This window comes from Anticarsia gemmatalis, chromosome 25 (assembly GCF_050436995.1).
Source record: "Anticarsia gemmatalis isolate Benzon Research Colony breed Stoneville strain chromosome 25, ilAntGemm2 primary, whole genome shotgun sequence".
In the NCBI taxonomy this organism is placed as follows: domain Eukaryota; kingdom Metazoa; phylum Arthropoda; class Insecta; order Lepidoptera; family Erebidae; genus Anticarsia; species Anticarsia gemmatalis.
The window spans coordinates 868,591-879,794 of record NC_134769.1 but is presented as its reverse complement, the minus strand read 5'-3'; the positions used below and the strand labels follow the sequence as shown (position 1 = coordinate 879,794).

The following is an 11,204-nucleotide window of genomic DNA, read 5'->3' as shown; positions in this document are numbered from 1 at the left end:
AGCGCGTGACTTGTGTGACAATTAAACCGACGGGGTTGCCAGACTATAAAAATGTTCGTCGCGTTCCGACTTTGTTGCTAAGTAAAACATTTTTTATGCTTACTTTTTGGTTATTTTGTTTTGTGTGATTATTAAATGTTTTAATTAAAGAATAATGACTGCAGATCTTTAACAAACTTAATACAAATATTTCAAAATTTTGCGATGTCTCAAAAAAGTCCTGCATAAATCCTTCTATCGACAAATCCGTCCAGTGGTTTTAGACTCGCTAACAAACTAACGTGATTGTTATACAAATACATATGTAGTGATATATTAACGACATAAGTAAGCACGTGTAACAATTAACTGGGACGTTGGCGACCGCACAAGTGTGGATTGTTTTAGGGAAAGGTTAGTTTCAACCACAGTGGGTACAAGGTTATCACATGTATGGTTTATTGTATGGAAAATTTTGAATGGTATTGATGTAAAACAGATGTACAGTTTAAATATTTTTTTTATATATTTTTTTATATTTTTGGTCAACTCACACACGGTCATCTGATTCCAAACTAAGCAAAGCTTGTACTATGGTAACCAGACAACTGATAAACATACTTATATAAATAAATTAACATCCAGGCTCAGAACAAATACTCGTGCTCATCACACAAATATTTGTCCCGGGTGGGATTCGAACCCGCCATACGCTGCGCTACGGTTATTGCGGCGAGGTGACCGCTTAAACCACTGCCCATAGTGATCTGTGAGTTAAGCAACGCTTGACGCTAATATTTAATAGACGGGTGGCTGCAAAGTGGTTTTTGAATTAGGTGACTAATAATAATGAGAGTGAAATAAAAATATATGAGAATAAATTCGTAAAATAATTTTGATACAGATCTGATTTTATGTGAAAATATATTCTAAAAAGACAGCTTTTACAATATCGAAGCAAAAACCTAACGAATATGAATATACCATTACGTAACTCATAAAGAACACATTGTCATTATAATACGAGGCAGGTGCAAAAATCCGGTTCACGCCTAGGCGTCGCCGAAAAGCCTTTTGATTCTTAAACCCCCCTGTATAAAAGTATCACATTGTACTCCCCGCTCTCCCCCCTATATCCGGCTCGCTGAGGCCACACAAAGCGGCATCTTGCGCCTCTTTTATTATATTTGCCATCCATCTTTTTTACAGTGACGTCACATTAAAGCCTAAATAAAATGTGTCACCGCAAAATAATGTCCTCAATCACCACAAGGTTATTCAGGCTCTTTGCGATGATAGTCCAAAACATGGACAAAAAAGTTTTTAAGATACGGGAGATATGTGTGAATGTGAGTGATGTGTAGATTTAAAAGGTGATTCTTAGAGTTAGTTGTTGAGTAGTTGTCGACAATTTACGTGAAAGAATATTGTAATATCGAACGCTGATTGAAAAGAAATGAGAAGTGTTTAAGATCGTCTTGAGCTTAGTTTGAAAATATTACGGTAAAGTCAAAATTCGTGATCATACTATTGTGTCTGCTTACTGATTGTCAAACGAAGGCATGTGTCATTTTCGCAGTTATAACTGTTTTACCAACTTATAACTATCCTGCGACCACGATCAGTGTAACTTGCGCCGAAACGTCAGGCATTCCAAGGTCAATAGCGCGTTCGCGTTAATTCCTGTATTCTATTATTGTGATAAACATGCAACGTGCAGGTTTAAAATCTAATTATGGTTTTGATGTTTTTGAACAGGAAACAAAAAAATAACACAATATAAACGGTCAAGCTTTAATTTCTAAACATCAATTATCTCCAGGTTTCGCAAATTGTTCAAACAGAGCTAAATCAGCGGGGAAGCCTTCTTCGCCGGAATTCCCATCATTACCATCACCACTAGGTTTCTCATTACGATCTCCATTGCTGTCATTATCCTCTCCATAACCAGGCCCATCAGGTATTTGATCATTCCCACCAGAATTGTTCAAATCTGACTGATTTGACCCATTATTAATATGATTAGGGTCTTCAGAATTGTTATAATCTGCCCCGCCTAGCCCTCCATTGTCACCATTTGAATTGTTAAAATCTGAGTTATTTGGTTCATCACCATTTCCACCTGACCAGTTGTTAGCACCAGCGTCTGGGTCATCCCCGTTACCAGGTGAATAACCTGAGTCATGTGGGTCTCCGTCATCATCATTTTCAATGTTCCAGTCATGATTGCCACCGGACAAATTGTTATCATCAGACCCTAGGTTCCCATCGTCATTGCCATCGTCATTGCCAGCTGAGTAACCAGGGTCTCCACCGTATACATCATCACCTCCATTGTTCAGGTCATCATCATCGTTGCCGCCTGCAGAATTGTTATAGTCAGGCTGACTGGCTCCGTTATCTTCGTTATAATCGGGCTGATTCGGTTCATCTCCATTACTTTCACCAGCTGACCTGTTGTCATCGTCATTTCCCTGGTCCTTGAACCCGTTATAATCCGTGTCATCGTAGTTTGTGTTGCCTGGTCCATTGTCGTTAGGATTGTTATTATAATCATCGCCACCATTTCCTTGATTCATGCCGCTTTCATTCCCTTGGTTATAATCATCCCCCTGGTTATAGTCATTACCCTGCCCTTGGTTGTAATCATCGCCGCCGCCGTCTTGAACACCGTTGCCTTGGTCGCCATAATCCTGGTTATAGTCATTCCCCTGGTTGCCACCTTGGTTGTAGTCGTAGTCTGGTACGGGATGGGCGCGCACTGCCCGTAAGGCAACCAAGATGAATACTACTAGTTCCTGTTAAATAAAATAGATGATTAAAATACAACATTTTTACTAACTAAGAGTATAAAAAGTATGATTTTTATTTAAATTTATAACATTGAAGTAAAGAAAGTATAACAATTGATGTATAACAATAAACGGAAGACTAATATTTACATAAAGCTATTGACAAAACTAATGCATTCTTTAAAAACGTGAACAAAATGAATCGTTTGCATATTATCTGAGGATCAAAATGAGCAACTATCATAACCAATATGCCTTAGCATTACAAACAATAAAATTAAATGTAAAGAAATGCAATTTAAATCTAATACACTTACCAGATACCTCATGGTGGTTAGTTAGGAACTAAATAGATATTGATATTGTATCTTTTTTATACTACAATTAGTATAATTGACGAAACCGCAAACTTGCACAAAGAATTGATAAGATATTGTTTATATGTAATACAAACGACATTATTGGTGGTATCGTTAAAAAGTTATTAACAAAATAAAATTGTTTTCTTCATTATGTGAATGATGATTACTTTTGTAGAAATTTTACAAGTGTATAGAGATAGTGCTGCTGGTTTATACGTCTTCAATGCACCATTTTCCGAATGAAGGCAGGGTACTGATATTTTTTATTTAAAAGACTATTTCTTATATTAAACGCTGCCATTAATTTGCGTTTTTAGGACTCATCAGAATATCCTGAGCACGATTCTTGGGTTGGGAAAAATGTTATTATGTTTTAGAATAAGGAGAATTAAACGGTGGTAGGCGATAGATACATATAGGCACATACTTTTTTTGGATGTTGAAATAGTATGAGGCATATTGTCTGACCAGAAAAACCACGTAACACTTTCTTAAACAGAAACCAAACAAAAATTACAACAAATAATAATTCCTACTCTATTCCCAACTTCCGAACAACTATTCCTTCACTCACATTCACCAAACTATTCATATACACTTACAATATTCATCGCAAGTACACTCAAATATCGTAGTCGTAGCAAATGTAGTAACAAATGCGGGGCCAATGTAGCAGAGACGTTGACAAATATGACGTCACTCCCCTGCCCTCCCCACCCCTTTCGCCTATACACTAGGAGAAAAAGAGCTTCTTTAAATCGAACTACTCTCATATTGGTCGTTGATTGATGAGCTCGCATGCAGACGGTATGTGACACAGGGTATTGAAATTGAATGGATTAAGTTGGAGTACTGGCTGTTTGTAGTAGCTGTTGTTTTGTGTTTGGGTAGGCTGTGGTTTGTTAGGATTTTGTAGTAGTATTAGCGGGTAGAAAGGCGATTGAATATTGATTGTTAAAGATGTTTGTAGTTGTACGTTTTGCTAGTTTAAGAAACTAATTTTATTTCGAAGTCGTTTTGATTCTCTATGAGATATTTACTGAAAAAAAATGTACAAAACTTGTACTAGGTCAGTATGGTGAAAATTTGTTATATGTATATTAAAACACGGAATTAGTGCGAACACACATTTTACCTTAGAATGCCTACCGTTTCGGGGCAAGCACACTGCCCGTGGCATTTTGAGGTAAAATGCGTTTTCGCGTTATTTCCCGTATTGTTATATAGTAATAAACATGCATGCGAAAGTTAGATGTGTTTTAAAAAACAAGCCAAATGTAACTTTTGCGTGCCTTATAACAAGACACGTAATAAATATATTTGGCTTTCAATTTATCTTGCTTCGGTTATCAAAATGACACAAAAAGACACTACATTTCAAACGTGCGAACCAAGTCATGTCATTTTACCGGAGTCTCTCCCTTGCACTTACACATTGTCACATTCATTTCATTCTTTTGATTATGATGTAGTTCGCACGTTTGTAACGGCCTGACTATAGTTATTTTGAGAACCACAGTAGTTTATTTTACTGTTTTAAAGGCCTATAATTCCGCTACTCCCTACCTTCGGGACCTAAACCCAACTTAAGTTTACCGAATAAAAAAAATCTCAAATGGCATGTGCGGCTGCCGATACGGCATGTACTCGTCGCCGTCAAATATTTATGAACCACTCAACTACGATCGCGCTCAGCTGCGATTAGGTGCATTTTGTACCAATCGCACACATCCGCGGCGATTCACCGCTGTTGGCGATATTAACACTTTAGGAACGTTTTTGGTGGCACGTTAATTTTGGGTTTTTAACGTGTTACTTAAATTTACCATCAAAGTTAAGTAACTTTTGAAGCGGGTTGAGAGAATGGTTTGTTGTTACTATTCATACTAAATATTATGAATGTGAAAGTATTACGGAAAAAGCATTGAATCTATATTAATGCAATTTAGAATGGAAATTGTTGAAGAACTCATATCAAATATAGGTTACTTTCTTGAAGATCAATGTTTTTAACCCAAATAACAAGCGTGGAGTACCATGCGGGTTATTTCAATAAAAAATACATAATATATGATAGCAAATTTAAGTGGAGCTCACAAACCCGATTTTACTAAGTCTTATTCGTTATTGCATTCATCATAAGCTTGCATACATACCAGTTGAAATGTTCTCGTCAAAAATAAAAAAAATCAGCATGACTGTTACACTAGATTCACGTAGCGCGTTGTTCTAATGGTAATAACAATTGACAGTCACAGAGTTTAATTTAGAATCCATTATAACAGCTTCTGACAGTGGCAAAGGTTATCAAACCTCAACAACCTCCAAAAACAAACTGGCCATCACATTCATTGAAAATCATCTCAAAACTTTATTGTTTTACTCAAGAAAATATATATTCTTTTGATCACTCCGATTACTTGGGGGGAGATTGTTATCATCATGAGGGGTCTATAGCTTTGTTTGTTTGATGAACGCCGGTGCAAGGGGGTGGTAGGGGGTGAGTTAGGGAGCGAATGGGGGATCATTCCGGAGCCGATTTTAATTTGATGGACCGCGAAGCCTTTCTACTTTGCCTTTGTTTCGATCCGATTGAACATTACAGGGGATAGGATTCAATAAAAGCCTTCAAAGTGGACACCGCGCCCTCTGGTGAATGTTATTATAACTATGCGTTTCTACGAAATTTGTGCGTGATGACATGGAATTCTAGTTATTCAATGATTTGGTATTGAAGTAAATTATTATGAAATGAAAGTTCCTTTGAGAGTCTATGGTGGTTTTCATGGCTGATTTTGGTCACTAGATAGAGGAATAAGGCTGAGTACTGAATTGATTTGATGCAATTTGGATGGCGTATAGATAGTTTATAGGCTGGAATACCTGGAATGTTTTTTTAATTTTTTTGTACCATTTATGAGTTCGTCGTCGAGGTTGAGTCACAGCCGGAAGAAAGTATTATACTCGTAGACCTTTTATATTTTTAAACGTAATATCAGGTTACATGTTTTTCGTGAAATACATACTTCTAATGATAAATTTACCTAGTGTCAATGAACTTAGAATAACTTCATTGGTATCTTGGGCTACGTTTAGCTACGCATGTGACGTAGTAATTTACCGGCACATTACGCGTCATACCTACGTTACATTCACATCACCACGTGTGACGGCGTAGCATTTGTTTTTTAATGCTAGAGTGATGTGGTTAGTAGTACCTTTACGGTTGCTCAACACGAAGTCTCGGGTTCAATTTCTGAGTCGAGCAAAGTGTATTATACTTCTTTTTTTGCATTTCCTGTTCCTACATCGACTCCTACGGTATAACACGTGTGGTGTTTTGTTATGTGTTAATTAGATTTTCCATTTTTAGGATTCTGTTACTTATGCTTATACCTTCGGTTATAACAAGTGTGATATTATGATTACATAATATCACGCCTGTTATCCCAAAGGTAGTCCTAGACACAAATCTGTTGTAAAACTAATAAAAGTGTTAAAATAGATTTGTGCCTAGGGCATTATTTGAAATGTATGAAAAATTAGATCAACCTTTTTGAAATTTGTTTCAATAAAAGTTGAGAATTGCTTTCGTGATCGTAGATTTGGATAGCTTTTATAAGGTTCTCAGTTCGATTTTCGTATTGCAAAATGAGCATTTTTCATCTAAGTATCCAAATGGGTAGTAAGTGGGCAAATGGGTACTCAGATAAAGTGCTCGTTTCAGTTCAGTTTATAAGTGCTTACTTTAGGCGTTCTTACTCAAAAACTTTTAAACTAACGAATAAGCCCGAATTTGAATTAAATATAAGCAAATTGTTTAATTTGAGTATGTTTAATTCCGATTATGTATTCGGAAATGCGTAAAAGTAGCATCTATACTAATATTATAAATCTGAAGAGTTTGTTTGTTTGTTTGTTTGAACGCGCTAATCTCAGGAACTACGGGTCCGATTTAAACAAAGCTTTCAGTGTTAGATAGTCCATTTATCGAGGAAGGCTATAGGCTATATATCATCACGCTACGACCGATAGGAGCAGTGTAGCAATAAAAAATGTTATAAAAACGGGGAAAATTTTGACCCATTCTCTCTGTGACGCAAGCGAAGTTGCGCGGGTCAGCTAGTAAATAATAAAAATAAATGACAATACTTATTAATGTTACCTAACTGCCAGACTGTCTCCTCCCGGAATGAGGGAGGGACTTTATCTAGTGTTATAAAGTTTATATAATTATAATGTATTGATAAGTTAAGGAAAATCTTTTTATAGCCTCAAAATAAATAAAAAAACCAATACTCTTTTCAAACCCAATTTATGACAATATAAAGCCTTCATTTAAAAAGCATCATCTATAAATAACAGAGGCTGATTATTCAAATCGTTGAGGACATTTAATTCACTCGAAGCCTCCGTTCGTCTTATTTTACCGTCGGGTGTAAAGAGCTGATGAGGTGATTTCTTTCAGTGTGGTTTTGTTTTGTAATCAATCAGATTCAGTCATAAAATTGCGAGTCGGTGCAGCGTGAATTTGCTAGCTTTCTTTGTTATTATATAGTTATATATCCAATGGCTAGGTGCCCTTCTTTAAAATTCTTGAATTATTGCATTTGATTGTAAGGATCGGACCAAGTGACTTTCTTCGGTCTCTGCTTACTCCAATAGGAAAAAGGCGTGATATTATGTATGTATGTATTACATATACACGTAAAATCACGCCTTTTTATGTAGGTATTTAATAAAGAGGGTAGGCAGAGACCAAAGAGTGGCGATCTTTGGTCTGTGTTACGTTCCTTACAAACAAATGTAATAATTCAGATCTTACAAGATCGTCCTATCGAGTAAATTTAATAATTAATCAATACCAATTAGTGAAATAAATAATAAAAAAAGTATTTTGAAACAAAGCCCATGTTTGATCCTAGACTTTAAAATATTTTGATACAATCGGCTTCGCTGTGAATGTGCCATAAACAGACTTTCACATTCATAATACATAATATAAGTGTGGAAGTTAAAATGTTATTATAAAAAACATTCCCATACAAAATGCAGACGAAAACTTGTATCTAAACCGTTTAACACGATTCCCTCGACAGTGTACTCGATTAGCTGTACATAAAATAGAGCACTTGTATTCCCAACAAGTAGAGTCGGCCCGATAACTTACGACTCTCCTCACCAACTCTTCCAAGGATTGTAGAGCTCATAAAAAAGCCGATCCAATTTTATATCTTTTCTTCGGCCGTAACTATCACCAATTACATAAGAGGCGTTTTTTGAACATTGTACATGCGTTATATTGCTCTACATTACGGCTCTATTGCTTTTTTTCTATATCTCCGCTCTCCAGAGAGCAGATAAATAGGGTCCTTTTCAATAAAATTCATTTTACGGCTTCCTAAGTAAATATATTTGAAATCGAAGTTATTTTACGCCTGCGTACTGCGATATTTGTGCTTTGACTGAACATTCCAAGTTCGAGACATCCAATGCTGGTTTTACAAACAAGATTTCATTTACTCTTTAAAATAAACCCGCAATGTATAGCTAAAAAGATGTTATGATCGATATATTTGTAGTATTTTCTGGTCGTTTTCCCTGCGAATGGAGGTAACTGGTAATATATTTTTTCATGGCGGTCATTTGTCTGGGCCACGTGAGTTTTTGTAGACATTAAGCGCCTTAAAAAGGGCATTTACCTTTGTGCCGTGCCCTGCGGAGGGAGCAAACCTCCCGGTATTTCCTCCTCACTTATGTAACGATATACAATGTAGTACCTTAAATATACATAAGAGATACTTGAGAAAATAACTAAAGCCGGTAGAAATTTCTAAGGTCTAAAAATTACACCATGTTTTGCCATAAATTGCCCCCTATCCCCTTTCCGAGCTAGTGGTAATTGTAACGCCTATCATAAGTGTCAATATTTGACCTAAATGATTTGATTTTGATTTTGAATAAATTTCTTGATAGTTCATAAATTATTTTTTTTAAAGTGAAATCTTGGATATATGGATGCGTAGATATTTGACTATGTTATACAAACATTGATAGAATCAATTGTGATTAGATTTGATCAATGATTAGTTCTTTACGGATACATAAGATTATATAGTATACTATCTTTCAGACTTTTTATCCCAAAAATCATTATAAGTCGCGGGTAGGAGTTAGTTGTATGTATATTTGGTTGTTATTATTTTGGGTCCATTTGAGGTATTTTGGGACCAAGTAATTTATGTTTTTCAAAGCTAAACTCGCGAACTTTAGCTGTATTTCATAAAACAACTGCATCTTCCAGTCGGCGCGTTTGTTAGAAGAGTGTAGAGAACAAGAGGGAGTGAGAGGTCCGAGTGGCAGATTCTCATTATAGATAAAACAGTGTTTTTCAATAAATGTGAGCGCCCGCTCGTCTAATGCAATGGACAAAAAATATTGCTCTTCTCATATTTTAGTTTTTATATTGCATCGTCTGGTTTTCAGTGCTTTATTTGTGACTAGTAGGCTACCTTGCTTGGCGTACGTTTGATTAATATGCAAAATTCTGGACAAAATATTATGTTGTAGGCTGCGTCCAGTTGGTTTTGTAAGGATAAAAAAATCTTCAGATAGGTTTTGAGTTAATTAGTTTTAGAGATTTGCCTCCTCACACAAACTCTTAAACCACTATTTATCTTTTTATAATAATACATAATAAGGCCCAAGTAATATAGAGTACAGAGGAAAGTCATGTTTGCAAAGATATAATTTTGGTTCAAATATTGGAAAGTAGATAGCTTAATATGATTTCTCAAACTAGTTTTGACTGCGCTACATTGAAGATGGTTACTGACGTCTGCGTTTACACAAGTGAAGTGAGTTCAATACCCGCATAGAGCAAATTTCACAAATCTCTTTGAGTCAGGGTATTCCATAATCTTACTTATTCCCTCTCTGGTTAAATGTTTTCAAATGCACAGATTGATAAAAAAACCATTTTTAATGAACATTCAAATAACCATTTTAATAAGCTTTCCTAACCAATGAATGTTTTAAGCTGAAATAGTTTTATATACGGGGTGTGCAAACAATGGGAATTCAATTAAACGCTACCCGGCGCCGGAGCGATGGGAAAATGGGAAAATAAATGTTGTACCGCGCCGCGCTGTGCCGTGCCGCACCGCACCGCATTGCAATCGGTACGCTTTTATTGTGCCTTTTGTGGTACTTGAGTTTTAAATACTGGTAAAATCTGTGAAAACGCTCGGCTAGTCATAGTTTGTTGGCAACGGTTTTTAGAAAAATCTAGTTGATTTTCAAGAGCCGGTTTCGTACAGTGCACTCTGTAAGGTTTATTTACGCAGAAACGTGTTTTAAAAAGGAATTGTGACTGCCTCTGTGTTATTAACGGCACTGTATTGGAATACTGATCGTTAGGTGACTTAAGTGCCATATGAGTAACCAAACTATGGTTACTGTTGGAAATATTCTAAAAGAAATTAGAACAGTTCTATAGCACTTGGCATAGTCCTGAAATTGAACTGGAAGCCTCTTGATTAGTAGTCGCATTAATTCATTAGTAGACCATAGATATAAACAATGCACATCACCAATTTATATATTTTCACACCCTATATAACAATTTTTTCCGACACCCTGTAACTCAAAGCGACGTATTTGACGAAAGACAAACGATAAAAAAGCACAATTAGAGCCCAATGATCAAACAACTGTACGCCTGTTATACAGGGGGTATTAGACGAAGCGGAGGAGAATTTGTACGAGCTACAGGGTGCTCCTTTGAGCGCGGATCAGGCGGAAACGGAAGAATAATGCAAATGAACGCGCTGATTGTTACGTTGTGCCGCGTGGGGCTGTTAGAACAGCGGGGACGAAAGCGGTAGCGGAAGCGGTAGCGAGTAAGGTTATGGTTTACGTATTGTAGTTATTAATGGGGGTTCGTTAAATATGTTGGTGATTTATCATTAGGTTTGTTAGGTGAGATGATTTAAGGTGTAGTTTGTCCTTGATTTTAATATAGGTAGAGTATAAGAATAAGTTTGTATATGGCATCATTAGGATCAAAGCT

The 11,204-nt window shown here is 36.2% G+C and overlaps 1 protein-coding gene across 1 annotated transcript; it reads right to left on the bottom strand.

Annotated features, from left to right (window-relative positions):
* Positions 1–1,771: 1,771 nt before the first annotated feature.
* On the bottom strand, positions 1,772–3,118 carry LOC142983922 (uncharacterized). The gene is made up of 2 exons (XM_076131127.1): positions 3,089–3,118; positions 1,772–2,777 (listed from the first exon to the last, which is right to left on the bottom strand). The coding sequence occupies exons 1-2, from the start codon at positions 3,098–3,100 to the stop codon at positions 1,788–1,790; spliced, it is 1,002 nt and encodes a 333-aa protein (XP_075987242.1). The 5' UTR covers positions 3,101–3,118; the 3' UTR covers positions 1,772–1,787.
* Between the last annotated feature and the right edge of the window lie 8,086 nt (positions 3,119–11,204).